This window comes from Callospermophilus lateralis, chromosome 14, assembly GCF_048772815.1.
Source record: "Callospermophilus lateralis isolate mCalLat2 chromosome 14, mCalLat2.hap1, whole genome shotgun sequence".
Lineage (NCBI taxonomy): Eukaryota > Metazoa > Chordata > Mammalia > Rodentia > Sciuridae > Callospermophilus > Callospermophilus lateralis.
This window is the reverse complement of record NC_135318.1, coordinates 59,907,598-59,927,908: the sequence shown is the minus strand read 5'-3', so window position 1 is coordinate 59,927,908 and position 20,311 is coordinate 59,907,598. Positions and strand designations below refer to the sequence as shown.

The window sequence follows — 20,311 nt, the reverse complement described above, 5'->3', positions numbered from 1 at the left end:
TACCATAAAAAGACCAAATTTAAGAGTTATTAGGATAGAGGAAGGCATAGATAGTGGTCCAAACCAAATCTATTCAATGAAATAATTTCAGAAAATTTTCCAAAAATGAAGAATGAACTTGGAAAACCAAATCCAAGAGGCTTACAGGATGCCAAATGTACAAAATAACAACAGATCTACACCAAAGCACATTATAATGAAAATGTCTAACACATAGAATAAGGAGAGAATACTAAAAGCCATGAGAGAAAGGAATCAGATTACATATAGGGGGAAACCAATTAGATTATATGCAGACTTTTCAACTCAGACCCTGAAAGCTAGAAGATCTTGGAACATATATCAAGCTCCAAAAGAAAATGGATGCCAACCAAGAATCTTATATCCAGCAAAATTAATCTTTAGATTTCATGATGAAATAAAACCTTCCATGATAAACAAAAGTAAAAAGAATTCACAACCTGAAAGCCTGCACTACAGAACATTCTCGGCAAAATATTCCATGAAGAGAAATTGTTTGAAAAACAACAATGAAAATCAGCAAAGGGGGTTATTACACTAAAGAAAAAGCTAATCAAAGGAGAAACCAAATCAAGTTAAATATCAAAAATAAACAAAATTGGCTGGAATACAAATCATGTCTCAATAATAACCTTGAATGTTAATGGCCTACGCTAACCAATCAAAAGACATAGACTGGCAGACTGGATTTTTTAAAAAGACCCAACAATATTACCTCCAAGAGACATCCACACCATAAAGGCAAAAGGTTGGGAAAAATCATACCACTCACATGAACTGTGGAAGCAAGAAGGGGTTTCCATCCTCATATCAAACAAAGTAGACTTCAAGCCAAAGTTAAGCGAAAGAAATAAAGAAGGATATTTCATACTTCTTAAAGGAATCATTCATCAACAAGACATAACAATAATAAATTTATATGCCCCAAACAATGGAGCCATCTACATTCATCAAACAAATTCTTCTCAACTTCAAGAGTCAAATACACCACAACACAATAATTCTGGGTGAATTAAACACACCTCTTTCACCACTGGATAGATCTTCCAAACAAAATCTAAACAAAGAAACTACAGAAGTCAATAATACAATCAATAACTTAGACTTGGGGGCTGGGATTGTAGCTCAGCAGTAGAGCGCTTGCCTAGCTCGGGCAGGGCCCGGGTTCGATCCTCAGCACCATACAAAAATAAAGATATTGTGTTGTGAACACCTATACCTAAAAAATAAATATTTAAAAATAAATAAATAACTTAGACTTAACTGACATATATAGAAATATTTCATCCTTCAATGAATGAATACACTTTCTTCTCAGCAGCACATGGATCCTTCTCTAAAATAGATCATATACTATGCCACAAAGCAACTCATAGCAAATATAAAAAAGTAGAGATACTACCCTACACTCTATCAGATCATAATGTAATGAAATTAGAAATCAATGATAAAATAAAAAATAAAAGCTACTCCAACACCAGGAGACTAAATAATATGCTACTGAATGACCAATGGGGTGCAAAAGACATCAGGAGGTTAAAAAATTCTTAGAGGTGAAATTGAGAACACAGATACAATGTGTCCACATCCCTGGGACACTATGAAAGCAGTATTAAGAGGAAAGTTAATTGCATGGAGTTCATTCCTTAAAAGAAGAAAAAGTCAACAAATAAATGACTTGAGGTTACATCTCAAAGCCCTAGAAAAAGAAGAAAAAATCAACATCAAGAGCAGTAGAAGACAGAAAATAATTAAATCAGAGTGAAATCAAAGAAATTGAAACAAAAAAAATTCAAAAAAATTTGACAAAATAAAAAGTTAGTTCTTTGAAAAAATAAATAAAATTAACAAACCCTTAGCCATGCTAACGAAGAGAAGGAGAGAAAACTCAAATTACTATCATACATGATGAAAAAGGAAATACCACAACAGTCACTAAAGAAATATAGAAGATAATTAGAAATTATTTTGAAAACTTGTACTCCAATAAGATATAAAATATTAAAGGCATTTACAAATTTCTAGAGCCATATGATTTGCCCAAATTGAATCAGGATGATATACACAATTTAAACAAATCAATTTCAAGCAATGAAATAGAAGACGCCATCAGAAGTCTACCAACCAAGAAAAGCCCAGGACCAGGTGGATACATAGCCGAGTTCTACAAGACCTTTAAAGAAGAACTAATACCAATACTCTTCAATTTATTTCAGGAAATAGAAAAAGAGGGGGCACTTCCAAACTCATTCTATATATTCCAAACTCATACCACCCTGATTCCAAAACCAGGCAAAGACAACTCAAAGAAAGAAAACTTCAGACCAATATCTCAAATGATCATAGATGCAAAAAATTCTGGCAAAGTGAATACAAAAACGTATCAAAAACAGAGTACACCACAATCAAGTGGGGTTCATCCCAGAGATATAAGGGTGGTTCAATATATGGATTTCAATAAATGTAATTCATTGCATCAACAGACTTAAAGATAAGAACCATATGATCATCTCAATTGATGCAGAAAAAGCATTTGACAAAATACAGCACCCCTTCGTGTTCAAAATACTAGAAAAACTAGGGATAAACAGGAACATATCTCAACATTATAAAAGCTATCTATGCTAAGCCCCAGTCCAATATCATTCTAAGTGGAGAAAAATTGAAAGCATTCCCTCTGAAAACTGGAATAAGACAGGGATGCCCTCTTTCACCATTTCTATTTAACATATTTCTTGAAACTCTAGTCAGAGCAATTAGAAACAAAAGAAATTAAAGGATATGGATAGGAAAAGAAGAACTCAAATTATCACTATTTCCTGATGATATGATTCTATACATAGAAAACAAAAAAAAAATCCACCACAAAACTTCTAGAACTAATAAATGAATTCAGTAAAGTAGCAGGATAGAGAATCAACACCCATAAATCAAAGGCATTTCTGTTCATTTCAGAGGAGTGACAACTCCTCTGAAAGAGAAACTAGGAAAACTATCCCATTTACAATAGCCTTAAAAAAATTAAAATACTGGGAATCGACCTAACAAAAGAGGTGAAAGACCTCTACAATGAAAACTACAGAACACTAACGAAAGAAATTAAAGAAGACCTTAGAAGATGGAAAGGTCTCTGTTGTTCTTGGATAGACAGAATTAATATATTGTCAAAATGATCGTACTACCAAAAGCATTATATAGATTTAATGCAGTTCCCAATCAAAATTCCAATGGCATTCCTCATAGAAGTAGAAAAGGCAGCCATGAAATTCATCTGGAAAAATAAGAGATCCAGAATAACCAAAGCAATTCTTAGCAAGAAGAGTAAAGCAGGTGGCATCACAATACCAGACTTTAAACTATACTACAAAGCAATAGTAACAAAAATAGCATGGTGTTGGTACCAAAACAGACTGGTAAACCAATGGTACAGAATAGAGGACACAGAGACTAACCTACACAATTACAGTTATCTTATATTAGACAAAGGTGCCAAAAACATACATTGGAGAAAACTGGAAATCCATGTGCAACAAAATGAAATTAAACCCCTATCTCTCACCATGCACAAAACTCAACTCAAAGTGGATCAAAGACCTAGGAATTAAACCAGAGACCCTGCATCTAATAGAAGAAAAAAGTAGGCCCAAATCTCTATCATATTGGATTAGTCCCCTACTTCCTTAAAGAGTCCTATAATCCCAAAATTAAAATCAAGAATTAATAAATGGGATGGATTGAAACTAAAAATCTTCTCAGCAAAAGAAACAATCAGTGAGGTGAATAGAGGGCCTACAACTTGGGAACAAATTTTTACCACTTGCACATCAGTTAGAGCACTAATTTCTAGGGTAAATTAGAACTCAAAGAGCTAAACACCAGAAAAACAAATAACCCAATCAATATATAGCTAAGGAACTGAACAGACACTTCTGAGAAGGTGATATACAATCAATCAACAAATATATGAAAAAATGTTCACCATCTGTAGCAATTAGAGAAATGCAAATCAAAACTACTCCAAGATTTCATCACTCCAGTCAGGATAGCAGCTATTAAGAATACAAACAACTGGGCTGGGGATCTGGTTCAATGATAGAGTGCTTGCCCAGCACACATGAGGCACTGGGTTCAATCCTCAGCACTGCATAAAAATGAAATAAAGATATTGAGTGTCCACCTACAACTAAAAAAAAATTATTAAAAAAAAAATAGAAACAACAGTAAGTGTGGGCAAGGATGTAGAGGAAAAGGCACACTCATACATTGCTGGTGGGATTGCAAAATGGTGCAGCCAATATGGAAAGCAGTATGGGGATTCCTTGGAAAACTGAGAATGGAACCACTTTTTGATCTAGCTATCCCACTCCTTGGTCTATACCCAAAGGACTTAAAAACAGCATACTACAGAGACACAGCCACATCAATATTACTGTAGCACAATTCACAATAGTTTAACTGTGGAACCAACCTAGATGCCCTTCAATAGATGAATGGATAAAGAAAATGTGGTATATATACACAATGGAATATTACTCAGCAATAAAAAAGAATAAAATCACAGCATTTGCAGGTAAATGGATGGAGTTGGAGAATATAATGCTAAGTGACATTAGTGAATCCCCAAAAAACAAATGGTGAATGTTTTCTCTGATATAAGGAGGCTGATCATAATGGGGTTGAGACAGGAAGCATGGGAAGACTAGACAAACTCTAGATAAGGCAAAGGGATGAGAGGGGAAGGGAGGGGGCCATGGGAGTAGAAATGAGGGTGGAATGAGATGGACATCATTACCCTAAGTACATGTATGAAGACACAAATGGTGTAAATATACTTTGTATACAACCAAAGGTATGAAAATTTGTGTTTTATATGTGTAATATGAATTGTAATGCATTCTGCTGTCATATATATAACAAATTAGAATAAAAATTTTAAAAAGAAAGACTCCCAGGAAAATTCCTCCAGTTTCTGCTTGAGGAGTGGAAGAAGCGTCAAAAATCCTTTTTTCTTTTTCTCTCTTTTTTTTTTTTTTTCTGTTCAATTTAGCCTCAGTGCCCAAGTAATTCCATGGTGGCAATGTTACAGCAGTAATATAAATAATGAGAGCCTAAAATTCTGAGGGAGGTAAACCTTACTCTTCTACCAGAAGAGATGTTGTCTCAAAGTGGGGCAAACCCATGTGGGTTTGTCTCCCTCTGTTCTGTGCCACTTGGCCTGGACACAAAACAGTATCAGGAAGAACACAGAGAAGTAAAACAAGCCTTTGCTCTCTGACCTGACCAAGAAAGATAAGGCTCAAAGGCTGTTTGCAATTTTTAATCCAGCTTGGTTAATTCTTTGCTAAAACAAAAACATCAACAATGTTTATGGGACTTAAATAACTGTCATTTCATAATATAATACTATGAAATACAATCCAAAGTTACTCAGCATATGAGGAATCAGAAAAATCTCAACTCACAAAGACAACAAATCAATGCTGGGATGAAGGAGATGTTAGTACAAAAACTCTACCAAGCAGATATCTATTGACAGTACCACAGGTTGACAAGAATGTAAAGTAACTAGAATGCCCACATATATCCATGAAGATGCAAAATTATAAGACAATCCCAGAAAAAAATCTTCCCAAGTATCCTAGAGAAACAAAAACCTATACATGAATGTTTATAGAAGCTAAAAATTTAGTGGCCCCAAATGGGAAGTAAGTCAAATATTTCTCAGTGCTTAAATGGAACTATGGTAATCTGTACAATGGAATTATAATTTAAAGGAACAATAAAAGCAATGATATTCCTTTTAAAAGGCAACAAAAAGGAACAAACAATGGATTCATGCAAGATTAATCTTAAATGCATTTTGCAAAATGAAAGAAGTCAGATCCAAAAGGTTGTTATGTATTTTATGAGTCCACTTATAAGAAGGCAAAACTATTGAGAAGAAAATAGACCAGGGATTGCCAGGGTTCATAAGAGGGATACTCTATAAAGGGGATGGCATGGGAGAATTTTTGGATTAATGCAACTGCTTTATTTGGAACTGGATCAATGCATATAACTGCATACCACAAAAAAAGTGAAGTTTGCAGCATGTACATTTTAAGGTTAAGCAGGATGTAACCATAAAGCATTTGATAAATGCTTTATGTTACGATGTTATCATAGGATATTAACATAAGAGTAAACTTCAATAAAATCCAGAATGGGTAAAACCTCTAAAATAAGATATCTCTCAATAATCTCTACCTCTTAGTATTCATGCCCAGAATCAGAATGTGAGCTAGATATAATGATTCATTTCTATTGGAAGCAAAGTAGCAAAGATAAGGTTAGATTTCAAAAAGGCTAGCTTTTTTCTTGGCACCCTCTCTTGTTCTTTTACCTGTTCACTCTAAGGGAAGTTTATAAATTTAGATGTCATACTGTGAGTTGCCTTAAATAGACAAGAAACTAACATCTGTGGCCAAGCAACTGAGTTATCTGGGAAATACCCTCTTACTCAAACCTTGAGATGAGACCAGAGTTGCAGCCACTACCTTATTTGCAACCTTGTGAAACAATGGGAGCCAAAAGATCCAGCTAAGCTATGCCTAGATTTCTGACCTGTAGAAATTGGGAGGTTTACTGCTTTAAGCTGCTTCATTTCAAGGTAATATGTTATGCAGAAATAGATAATATAGGAATTTAATGTACTATTTATGCAACTCTCCTGTAAATCCAAAATTAATTCAAATTTTAAAAATTTTAAAATATTTTGCACATATATACACATACTTTTATGCATCTCTCTATACAGATACATGTGTGTACAGTTTTCATTACTTATGAACTCTGTAGTTGACACACCCAGTTTCAAATACCAACTCCAAAGCAGAATGACCATATGATGATATTGAATTAAATCACTTAATTTCTCTAAGTCCCAACTTGTTAAGTAATAATATTTCTCTCTGATCATTATAATAAGATGAATATTCACTATAAAGCCTGACATTTATTACATTATGAACAAATGGCATTATTATCAGTTATAAATATGTTTATAATCATTTATTATTTTTCTCATTTATAACTTTATCTGATTTTCAAGGAATTCAGTTCCAATAACTGGGCATTTAAACTTTGAAGGGCTTAAACACTGTACATGAAATCGTCTAACATTTTATTTCTAAACATTTTTTAAAAAAAGAAAGAAAAACAGGTGTGGTGGTGCACAACTCTACTCCCAGTGACTCAAGAGACTGAGGCACAAGGACTGCAAGATGGAAGCCATTCTCAGCAACTTAGTGAGGCCCTAAGCAACTTAGCAAGACCCTGTCTAAAAATAAATTGAAATGAAATAAAATAAAATAAAATTCCCCCCCCCCACACACACACCCAAAGTTTTAAAATAACTATAGCCTCCCAATACTTATAATACTGAAACCAGAGACTGGCCTTGTTTTTGTGCTCCAATCCAATTCTCAATCACTTGCAGATCAGTAAGGAACCTTTCAGTTTTCCAACCCCGTTTCCACCACCATTCACATGTGAGTGCCAAAGATATGAAATGACTTGTCCAAGATCATGGCTAGAAGAACGGTTGGAAGTAGTGTTCAAGATTCTGACAGACAACAGAATGTAGGGAAGTAAGCTGTTGCTTTAATTTAACAGATTGTTTTCTTTCTTCTTCTTTTTCTTGGTAACAGTATTGAATCCAGGAACACTCTATCACTGAGCTACATCCCCAGCCCTTTTTCACATTTTATTTTGAGACAGGGTCTCACTAACTTGCCCAGGCTCTAGCTGGACTTGAACTTTGATCCTCCTGTTTCAACATCCCAAATAGCTGGGATCACAGTAGTGCACCACCATGCCAACTATCAGACTGCATTTGAATGCCCATCCTCATCCTTACAGACAGCCTCCCTTGGCCCAAGTAGCAATGTCAGTGTCTCAAGTTTCCCAGTGAGTAAATAGGGGTATCATCACCTACTTTACAGGGTCATAATGAGGACTAAAGGAGACAGTAAAAAAAAAGACTCTCATTGCAATGACTACCAAGTAAGGATTTTGAATAAACATTTTTCCCTTCCTTCTTTCCAAGCAAAGTGCTCTCTACTCTGGTGTGCTGCTGTATATATGTTTATACTATGCCCAACCATACGGTATAAACATACAGGAAATTCTTTTTAGCCATATTGTAAAAGACTTTTTAAGGTAAAAACTGAATGATGATAAAAATTAGGCTGAATAAGATTGCTGAATTGGGTTATCTTTCCCATATTTACAACGAGGCGAGCACATTGTGTTAACATGCATGCTGGTGATGTTAGTCTTACATCATCTCACTGAAGTGGTTATCTGCCATTGTTCACCACTGTAAAGTTTTCTTTTTTTTCTTTTTAAATGCTAAACATTTGAGGGAAACTATGAAAATGAATCAAATTGAGAAGAGGGAGACACAAAGAGAAAGCATGCACACACACATGCAACCTCCCAAAAATCTTCAGGATTATCTCCAACATGGGGAAAAAAAGATAAATGGTCAAGATTATTTTGAAAGTAATTCAATTTTGTCTTACACTTGATGTCAAGTCTTACCAAAACACCTCTGAAAGTATAAACATATTACCATCACATGTTGTTGCTTATTTACATAATTCTTGAAAGACTTCTAGCAGATTAGTCAGATACAACCTCCCTTTAAAAAAAAAAAAAAAAATCGTAGTCTCTTCCCCAAGAGAATTACATTTGCTTAAGTATTTTAAACCCTTTATCACAAATTCCATCAGCTTGCTTGTTATCACAAGACTCACCGATCTGCAGATACCGGAGTCCCCTCTGGTTTGGAATATCCTTCCAAATCTGAAATGTTCACTTGTATTTGCCTTGAGGTTACTATCTGGCTATTCTGAGAAGGTATGGCTTTCAAGTCCTGAGTAATAGTATTACTATCTGGAAGAGGAGACTGTACAACTTGGAAGTCCAGTGGTGATTTAGGTCCTAGAAAACCTAAAGATTCTTGATTTTGTGCTATAGGTTTACTAGTCAATAACTTGGAGGTTGGTTCCAATGATCTTGAAGATATAGTTTGTAGGTCAGAGTTAAACTCACTATTCATCCTTGTTTTAGAAGCAGAATCCAAAGAATGAAATCTTTTATCTAAGGTTCCACTATCCAACTTGGAAGGAGTCTTGGGGCACAGAGTTATACGAACACATGAAAGTGCTTTTCTATTTGAAGGTGGAGTAGATGCAGATGTTTCTAATGTATAGTGATCAGGGGCAGATTGGGAGATTGAATTGACTTCAACATTTATCATACTAGTAATGTGTGATTTAGGTGTATGTTGATTTTTTTCTACTACACAATCCTGACCTTGAGAAAAGGGGAAATGGTGCTTTCTCATGTGGTCATCTACACCTAGGGGTCTGCTTTGATGTTGTTCAAGACAAACGGGAGAAGGAAGGTCTGAAGCTATATAATCCTGACCCTGAGAAAAGAGAGAATGGCTTTCTGTCATCTCATGATCTACATGTGGGGCATTGCTTTGTTTAAAGAGTTCTTGCTGTTCAAGAAAAATGCAAGAAGGAATGTCTGGACAAAGGCAAGAATGGTGTTTTTTCATATGGTGATCTGCATGTGGGGCTTTGCTTTTTTCAAAGAGTTCTCGTTGTTCAAGAAAAATGTGCGAAGGAAGATCTGCAGTTTTGGTTACATTCTTCTCTTTTATTCCTAGTGTGGAACTTGGTCTGCCCATACTAATGTGGGTATGGTTATCAGAAAACTGAATTTCCTTGAATGTATAATTTGCACTGGTACTGGGCTCAGAATGACTGACATTAAAATCTGATCTTTCTAAGAGTGTTTCCTCTCGATGAGAAGGCTCAAAATCAACAAATAATTTTTCGTTTTGCCTACCTTTTTCTGCTAAAAAGGTCACAGCTTTATGTGGTGAATGACTAAGCATTCTATATGATGAAGGGGAAGAGGTTTTCTGTTTAAAATCTCTAGGAGAATTTTGCTCTTCAGTGATATGAGAATTAAATACCCCCATAGATGCTCCAGTATACTGGCTACCTTCAGTAACACCAACCTTAAAAACAGAGGAATCTGAAATGCATTGAGAATGTCGGTGAGATGAAAAAGTGATGGAGGTAGTAAACTGTTTCATGGGTTCTGGGGGCGGTATTTGTGATGAAGAAGGATATTCCACTTCTTTAGGTGGCACACAAGCAGGTTCTACTTCTACTAATTCTGACAGCCAAGGGTCCATATTCTCACGGAATGGCATTCGAAGGCCCTTGCTAATTTTGAAGTCATCAGATATAAGTGGGGAATGACTTTGTAACTGCAAGGAATTCCAAACTTTCAAATGGGGGTTGTTCTGGTCTAGGGATTTGGAAAAATTGATGTGCCTGGTTCTCCACGATGATGGGCTCTGTCGTCCTCTGATCATTTCTGAGGATTCAGCAGATGTAAAAACACAAGGATGATCTTCCAGTTGTGGTTGTTCAGCAGTAAGAGTCCTGAAACATCCTTTTTCATGGCTCTCAATAATAATGTGACTACATACAGCTTCAGGTGTGCATCCTATTCCCCGTGGACTCTGTGATCCCTAGAAGATATAAGTAGGTTCTTTAAGTAGTCTACATAGTTAGTTGTATACTATACTAATCAGTTTTCTATCCAGATCAGAATATGACCATAAAAGTCTTATCATTATTTTATAATAAAAAAGGTCAAAGAACACAGTAAAAAAAAAAAATGGCAGTTAACTATAGAATAAAATGACTGATAACCAAGACCACCCAATAGAGTTCTTCTAAAAAATCTACTAGAGTACCAGAACAAAAACTACTATTGTCCCCCAGAATATATTCTCACTTTCTTCCTTATAATAATACAAGTCACCCAAACTTTTGTTGACACATAGCTACCAAACTGAGGATGTTTCTTGTTTCTTTTGCAGCTAGTTTTGAAGCTAGTTTTGATCATATAACTAAGTTTAATTCAACGGGATATGATCAAAAGTGTTAAGTGCAACTTCTGCTTCTTGTCCTTAAAATCCAGTTCTTGACCTCCAAGTGTTTCCACTACCACCACTATTACCATCACCATTTGATACCTAAATATGGGAATGCCTGAACAACCATGGAAGACATGCATAAGGATAGCCAGTTTAGATCTGTAGATGACCTCAGGGAACACAGTTTCACTTCCCTAACCTGGACTATGACATTAAAGAAAAATGAAACTCTACCTTATTTAAGCCATTCAACCCTCATTGGAGTTTATTTTGGGCTATTACAGAGGCCTGAGCTACACCTACTATTATGCCCCCAAGAACAAGAAAAACCTTTTGCTGGGGCCTAGAGTCAATGCCCAAAGCTATCATAAATATAAAATTTCTTTGAGGTTTCTGTGGTTTACCTAGAAAGGTACAATAATCTGTATTAAGAATTGTAATGTAAAAATAAATAAATAAATATTTTTAAAAAAAGAAAGATACTATATTTTGGCATTCCATTTGATGATATAGTACATTTCATTTCATATACAAATATTTTAAATTATGATGCATTTTCCCACAGATGGAGTGGATGAATTTTTCCATATTTCTCCTTCTAAGTAGACCTAAATACTCTGGACATTATAAGATACCAATTTAAGAATAATTGAAAGATACATAGAAGGAGGCAGACAAGCTAGGGATCCTGGGACTTGAGGATGATTCGGTGGTGAGATCCCTGAGTTTCCTTTTTGTCTCATATATACAGATTTGGGGCAACCAAGGAACAATAGATACAGACAAAAGCCCTACAAAAATCTGCTCTCACAGCTAAAAATCCAGGAAAGATATGGTACAGCAAGACAGAAAACCTTTAGAAAATAATTGCTGTACTCCTATCACCACAGGAAAAAAAACAAAAAAAAAAACTCCAGCCCAACCTACATTAACTCTAGCAAAATCCAAGTAAGAAACCAAGACTTCCACTCTTGCAAAATTAAAATGAGGCATCCCAATACCCAGGCCAGGGTGTTATGAGAAAAGACCAAGCAGAAAACAGGACTTATTCCATCCCTACTGACTGATAATGAGCTATTCCTCCCCCGTGGTATCAGTGAAATCCATGTGGGGAGCCTGGACTTTGATTCCTATTCAGCACTATCACGTGCCCCTCCTCTTTCCCAACTACAGGCTAGAAGAAAATATTTGCAAACCTCATATCCAATACAGGACTGGTATTTAACATTCAAAAAGAACTCAAAACTCAATAGGAAGGCTGAGACTAGTTCAGGGTAGAGTGATTGTCTAGCATATGCAAAGCTCTGGGTTCAATCCTCAGCACCACAAACAAAACTCAACAGATAAGAACAAAAAAAAAAAAAAAAAGAGGGGGGGTTCTAATTAGAAAACAGGCAAAACACATAGAGACATTTCACTAAATAAGATACAAAGAAATGAGGATATGAAAAAATGTTCAACACTAGAAACCAATAAGAAAATACAAATTAAAACCCCTATGAAGCATCATTACAAGCCGATCAAGATAGCTAAAATTAAAAATAGTGACAACATCAATCCTGTTGAGAATGTGGAATAAGCAAATCATTCATATTCTTCTGTTGGGAATGTAAAAATGGCATAGCCACCCTGAAAAATGGGGCAGCTGTTTGCACTCATGGACATGTATTCCACAGAAACAAAGATACGTTCACACAAAAACATGCACATGAATTTTATAGCAGTTTTATTTGTAAAGCCAAAAAAATAAAAAATAAATGGGAAAACCACCAAGATGTTCTTCAGTAAGTGAAAATTTAAGCTCTGGTATATACTTATCACAAAATATTACACAACAATAAAAAGGAGAAACTTCTGATAAACAGAACAACCTAGATGAATGTCCAGAAAATTATTTTGGATTCTGAATAATTCAGAGAATTATTCGGTATGAAGGAAGCCAACATACAAAAAAAAATTGTATGGTGTATGATTTCATTTATATGACACTATTGAAATTATAAAATTATAGAATGGGAAACAGATCAGAGGTTGCCAGTGGTTAAAGAAAGGGTGGATGGTGAGAGAAACAGATGCAGCTATTGTAAAGCAAGTAGAGGCAACCTCGTGGCAAGGTAAATGTTCACTATCTTGATTATTTTAGCCTCAATATCGTGACTGTGATATATGACTAGGTATGCAATATGTCATATCCCAGATCATTTCTTTAAAACTGCATGTGAATCTACAATTATTTAAAACAAAACATTGAAGCTGTGTGGTGCACATGTATAAACCAAATAACTCAGAGGGTGAAGCAAGAATATTGCAAATTGAGGCAGCATCAGAAATTTAGTGATACTCTGTCTCAAGAAAAAGACTGGGAAAAGTTCAGCAGTAAAGCACTCCTTAGTACTGGAAAAAAAAAAAAAGCTGTTGATTTAAAACAAAAACAAATCTGTTAAATACTACTGATCAAACACTTTTAAAAATACCATTTTTAATCTGCAGCTTATTATCTTGACATATCACTGGAAAACAAATACATCAACCTGAGATAGATTTATACTCAATGGCCTATCTATCTCCCCCCAAGACATCTCTTAAGCTTTCATAATAAACACATTTCATAATAAATTTACCATTTTTAAATTATATATAGAACTATATATAACATGTGTGTATGTATGTATGTTACTATATCCACATAATTGTTTCTGGATGGGAAAACCAGCAACTGATTACTAGATATTTAACAGACTCTTAAAAAGCAACTATTAATATCAAAGATATGAAACCAAACTCAGTGTCCATCAATAGATGAATGGATAAAGAAAATGTGGTAATATACAAAATGGAATATCATTCTATCACAAAAAGAACAAAATCATATCTCCTGAAACAACACAGATGAACCTGGAGAAAATTATAATAAGCCAGGCACAGAAAGATAAATACCACATGATCTCACTGCTATGGTTTACATATGGTTGAAGTGGGTCCCTAGTTCGTGTGTTGAAAGGTTCATCCCCTGTGTGATAATGTGCAAAGTAGTGGGACCTTTAAGAGATGGGACCTAGTGGGAGTTAGTTTGGTTAAAACATAAAAAATCCTAAACTTTCTCATACTGAGAATAAAAAGCTTCTTCATGCTGAGGACAACAGGAAAATTAATACTGACAAATTCTCTGGCTAGCTAAATCTAAATATGTAGATTACCTGCCTTTTGTCCCACTGTGCTTTCTTTTCTCTTATAAAAGCTTTCAGAACCCCTGAGTTCCCAAAGATGGAGATTTGAAACAGAAAATTCTCCTCTGACTTCCTTAAAGCCTATTTTCCTCGCCAACCTGTCTCCAGAATTTTTGTGGAGCATGATGAGCAGTAAACATTTCCCTCCCGATTACAGGGTCACTGGGAGCACAGCTCTTAGAAGAGATTAAGGTAGTTCTTGTGGGATGCTGAGTTAGTTTTCTCAAGAGCAAGTTGTTATAAAAGAGTCCCTCCTTGTGCTCTGGCTTCCTGTCTCTCCATGTAATGGTTCTTGCACATGCTCCAACCATTGTGATGCCATCTACCAAGAGATGATGCAGCCAGGGAGATCTTTGCCAGGGCTGGCACCATGCTGTCTAGACTTTCAGCCTCCAAAACTGTGAGCTAAATAAACATTTTTAAAATGAAATACCTAACACTTCAGGTATTTTATTTATACTAACAGAAATTGGACTAAGTATTAATTATGCCTACTCATATATGGAATTTTAAAAAGCTGATCTCATAGGAGAGAGCAGAATGGTAGCTATCAGGGGCTTGGGTGACTAGGGGAACAAGGGATAGGGAGATATTGGTCAAAAGAATATATAATTATAATTACAAAGGAGAAATAATAATTTTTTTAAAAGAAAGAAAGAAAAGATCAGGCAAATATATAGAGACTGAGACAGAAAGTAGTTAAGTCATTCTGGGCCAGGGAGTGGGAAGGAAAGAAATGGAGAATGATTACTAATGGTTATGAAGTTTCTCTTTTTTTGGATAACAAAAATGTTCTAAAATTGATTGTGGTAAAGCCTGCGCAAAAATTTGAACATGGTAAAAATCACTGGATACATTTCAAGTGGAAGAACTATGTGGTATGGGAATTATATCTCCATAAACTGGTTTTTATTTTTTTAATTTAAAGCTGCTGTTTAGCTTAACAAAATCCAATACTAATTTATGACAAAATTTATCCTCATAAATTTACCTTCCAAACTAGGAATGAAAGGTACTTCATAACCAGACAAAGGGCATCTATGAAAGACACAAAGCTAACATAATATTAAATGGTAAAGACTGGAAGCTATTCCCCTAGGATCAAGAATATAAGTATGTCCATTCTAACATCTCGTACTCATTACCACAGTGTACATTCTAAGCAGAGTAATCAGGTAAAAAAAAAAAAAAAAATTAAAGAAATTAAGAATGTAATGGAAGAAGTAAAGCTCTATTTGCATATTATATTAACTTCTTGCTAAAAATTCCAAGGAAATCACACACACACACACACACACACACACACAAAAACCAACTAGTACTAATTAACAACTTTAGCAATCTATACAGGATATCAGCTCAATATACAAATATCAATTATATTTCAATAAGCTAGCAATTAACAATCCAAAAACAAAATTAAGAAAGTAATTCCTTTATAATAGCATAAAAAAGAATGAAATATTTGAGAATATATTTAACAAAATGAGGATGCCTTGTATACTATAAAACATTGATGAATGAAATGAATAAAAATCAAAATAAATGGAAAACTGCCCCATGTTTATGAATTGAAAGACTTACTGTAATATTTCCCATATTATAATACTATCCCACATTATCATACTGATCCAATGTAACTCCAGTATAAGAAAAAAAAAATCACACAAGATTTGTTTGTTTTTTAACTGACAAGCAGATCCCAAAATTTATATGAAAACTGAAATTCAAGGAACCTAGAATAACCAAAATAATCTTGACAATGGTTAATAAAATTGAAATACTCATACTTGACAATTCTAAAATTTGTTACAAAACACAGTCATCAAGACAGAGTGGTACTGGTACAAAGACAGACATACAGATCAATGGAGCAAAACTGACAGTCCAGATATATACACTAACATTTATGGTGAACTGATCTTTGAGAAAGAGGTCAAGAAAATCAGGAAAGACTCACCTATTCAATAAAGAGTAACTGAACACTCACATGAAAAGAATGAATGTGCATGCCATACATGAAAATTACCTCAAAGGGGGTAGGTAACAAAAGTGAAAATGGAAAAAATGGGATAAATAAAAATGTAAAACTTCTATGTATCCAATAACACAGAAAAAAGGCAACCTATGGAATGGGAGAAAATACTGTACTTGCAAATTATCTAATAAGAGTTTAATATTCAGAATATATAAAGATCCCTATAACTTAAAACCAAAAATCAAATAGTTCAATTAAAAAATGGACAAACAACAGACTTTCTCCAAAGAAGATATAAGCTAACAAAAAGAGGCTCAGTATCACTAATTATAAGGGAAATGCAAATCAATACCACAATGCAGAACCATATCAGACTTATTAGTATGGCCATTATAGAAACCAAATAAACAATAAGAAAATAACATCTGTTGACAAGGATGTGGAGAAATTAGAACCTTAATACATTGTTAGTGGGATGTAAAACGGTGTATGTAGCCTCCATGGAAAAAAAAAAAACTTAAAAAATAGAAATAACCATATGATCCAGCAATTCTCCTTCTGATTCTATGCTCAAAAGAATCATGAAAGCAGGATCTCAAAGAGATATTTACCCAACCATGCTCATAGCAGTAGTATTCACAACAGTGAAAAAGAAAGAACCAATTCAAATGTCCATCAACACAATGATGAAAGAAAATGTAAAATCTTTATAATGCAATATTATAAAGTCTTTTAAAGGAAGGAAACTGACACAGGCTACAACATGTATGAATTTTGAGAACATGATTCTGAAATAAGCTGGTCACACAAAGACAAATACAGTAAGATCCTACCTATCTGAGGTAACTAGAGTAATAAAATTCATAGAGATAAAAACTAGAATGATGGTTGCCAATGGTCAGAGAAAAGAAAAATAGCAAGTTGTCTAATGGGTATGTACTTTCAGTTCTGCAAGATAAAAACAGCTTAGCAAAGTTCTCACTGATAAGTGTAAAATAATTTGAATATCAAAATACATAATAATGGGGAGGCTTAGGTTGTAGCTCAGCGGTAGAGCACTCGCCTAACATGTGCGAGGCCCTGGGTTTGATTTTCAGCACCACATATAAATAAGTAAAATAAAGGTATTGTATCTAACTACAACTAAAAAATAAATATTTTTTAAAAATACATAATAATAGCCAGGCATGGTGACACATGCCTATAATCCCAAAGACTCAGAAGGCTGAGGCAGAAGAATAACAACTTCAAGGCTGGCAAACCCCTAAGCAAATTAGCACGATTCTTTCTCAAAATAAAGAATAAAAAGGACTGGGGATGAGGTTCTAGGGTTAAGCACCCCTGCATTTAATCCCCAGTACAAAAAAAAAAAAAAATGATTATGATGCTCTGAGTAAAAGAAAAATCCAACAGTTCACACTGATATAAGTAAGACATAAATGGGGTAGAAGGGAAACCCCTAACTTACCACAGAATCCCAATTAATGAATGTTCAAGGAAAGAAGGAAATTTTTTTAATTACAAAATTATAGCTAATAATAAATAAATAGCTAATACTGTAATAAGTATCATCAAATAGGTGCTAAAATAAAAGTGTACGAAGAATAAGATATTTGCATCACCTTGAAATATCTCTCCCTGATCCTTGTTAATTACTATTAATATGTAAATCACACTTATTATTAACTTTAAAAAGAATAAAAAAAGTTCTAGATACCATCCTAAGTAATATAAGCTAACATTATCAGTACTGGGATAAATTCACATAATGTGCCTCCTAGTATGATACATCATGAAAAGCATGTCACTTCTGTAGCTTTCCTACACCAAAACCAAATCTACTCATAATATAATAACAGACAAGCTCTATTTGAGAAACATACACAAAGTAACTAGGCTGCATTCTTCAAAAATGTCATGAATGGGCTGAGGTTATAGCTCAGTGGTACAGCACTTGCCTCAGATGTGTGAGGCACTGGGTTCAATTCTCAGCACCACATATACATAAATAAATAAAACATAGGTCCATCAACAACTAAAAAAAAAAAAAACATGTCATGAGGGCTGGAGTCGTGTCTCAGTGGTAGAAAGCTTGCCTAGCTATGTGAGGCACTGGGTTTGATCCTCAGAACCACATAAAAATATTGTGTCTTCCTATAACTAAAAAAATATATATTTTTTAAAAAAATGTCATGAGGGCTGGGGCTGTGGCTCAGTGGTAGAGCACTTGCCTAGCATGTGTGAGGCACTGGGTTCGATTCTCAGCTCTGCATATAAATAAAAAAGAAAGTTTCATTAACATCTAAAAGCTATATTTTTAAAAATGTCATGAAAGAAGGAAAAACAGAAACTGTTCTAAATAAGGAACCTAAAGAAACATGAAAATTAAATGAAACACTAAAATAATTTATAACAGGTGTTTTATCAACACTAATATCTAGACGGGAATTCCAAAATTGTATGGGAAGCCAGTGATGTGTACCAGTATTCCCATCTACTCAGGAAGCTTAGGCAGGAGGATCACTTGAGCTCAGGAATTCAATGACAGACAGGCAACAGAGCAAGACCCCATCTCAATAACAAAAAATAAAAACAAAAACCGATAACCTCATCCGCACAATTTTCTCTGACGAACACAAGAATCACTGCTCTTCACAGTCTGTTTTCACATTCTCTTTACGATTACATTGGCCTCCTTGGTATTCTTTTACATATCAAACTCACTTTAGACTCAAGTGACTCTGTATAAGCTATTTTATCTGGAATGCTCTCCCCACTCATATCCAAATGGCTTTCTTACTTTCTTCATATATTTGATTCAATACCTCCTTTTGAGGTCCTTCCTTGACTATTCTGTTTTATTTGTCTTTCTAACACCACCAACTGGAAGTATTATGTATTTTATTTATTTGTTTGATTTCCATACCTGTCACTGGAATATAAGTCCCATGACAAAGAAATTTTTTATTTATTTGTTCACTGATAGTGTCCTGAACATAAAGACAAGTGATGGCACACAGCAGATATTTAGTAGGTATTTGTGTAATCAATGAATGTCCAATAGCGAGTAATGATTAAATTGTTAAACTCACACAATAGATATTATATACAATTAAACTTTCAGATAAAATTTAAAGGAAAATGATAATATATTGGTTAAGAAAAAAGTCTCCAAAAATATATGCAGTCTTAGAGAACTAAGGACAAGACATACTAAGGACAAGACATACTAGAGAAACTATATTTCAAAATCATTATGTTAACAGATAAAGTCAAATATAAGGTGAATTGCCAGTTGACTGATAATATGGTGAAAGTACTCATCATAAGTATTAGAATAAGCTTACTGAAAAAATTTTAGACTTTTTCTCCAAAACCTGTCTTAGAAAACATTTTTATCAATAACTTGGATAATAATAGATACCAAATAAACAAATGCCACAAAGATAAATGATATATTTATAATAGAACAAATGACCAAATTTATATACAAAATCATTCTAATGTGCTTAAATATTGTTATGAAATCAGTAAGAAGAAATACAGCAGAGTTAAAAAAAAAAAAGCAGTATATAGACAAAAGAAATGGGGATAGAAATTTTGGTGGTACTTCATGTTTTTGAAAAAATGCCAAGCCAGGCATGGTGACACATGACTGTAATCTCAGTCTCTTAGGAGGCTGGGACAGGAGGATTGCATGTTCAAGGGCAGCCTCAGCAATTTAGTGAGGCCTGAGCAACTTAACAAGACCCTATCTCAAAAAATAAAAAGGGCTGGGGATATAGAACAACAATAACAACAAAAGTGCCAGTGTACGATGTGACCATTAAAATTCTGAGAATCATCAGTAGAAAGAAAATAATAAAATGTATTTCATGTTGGTTAGATCACATGTAAAATTCTGTACATAATCTAACTCAGGACACTTTAATAAAACTACAAACTAGTCTACCCAAAGGAAGTCTTTTTGATTGTTGAGAGGTCTGAAAATAACAATATGTGAACATTTTATAAATAGGGAAATGAAGGTTACTGGAGAAAATATGAACTTTTAAATAAGCAGTGCTAGGAAAA

General features: G+C 34.3%; 1 protein-coding gene across 1 annotated transcript in view; it reads right to left on the bottom strand.

The window, feature by feature from the left end:
• Positions 1 to 20,311, bottom strand: part of Alms1 (ALMS1 centrosome and basal body associated protein) — a 202,822-nt gene that overhangs the window by 86,410 nt on the left and 96,101 nt on the right. The window contains exon 19 of the mRNA XM_076833468.2: positions 8,820 to 10,621. Within this exon, the coding sequence (XP_076689583.1) occupies positions 8,820 to 10,621 (1,802 nt within the window). The remainder of the gene's footprint in view (positions 1 to 8,819; positions 10,622 to 20,311) is intronic.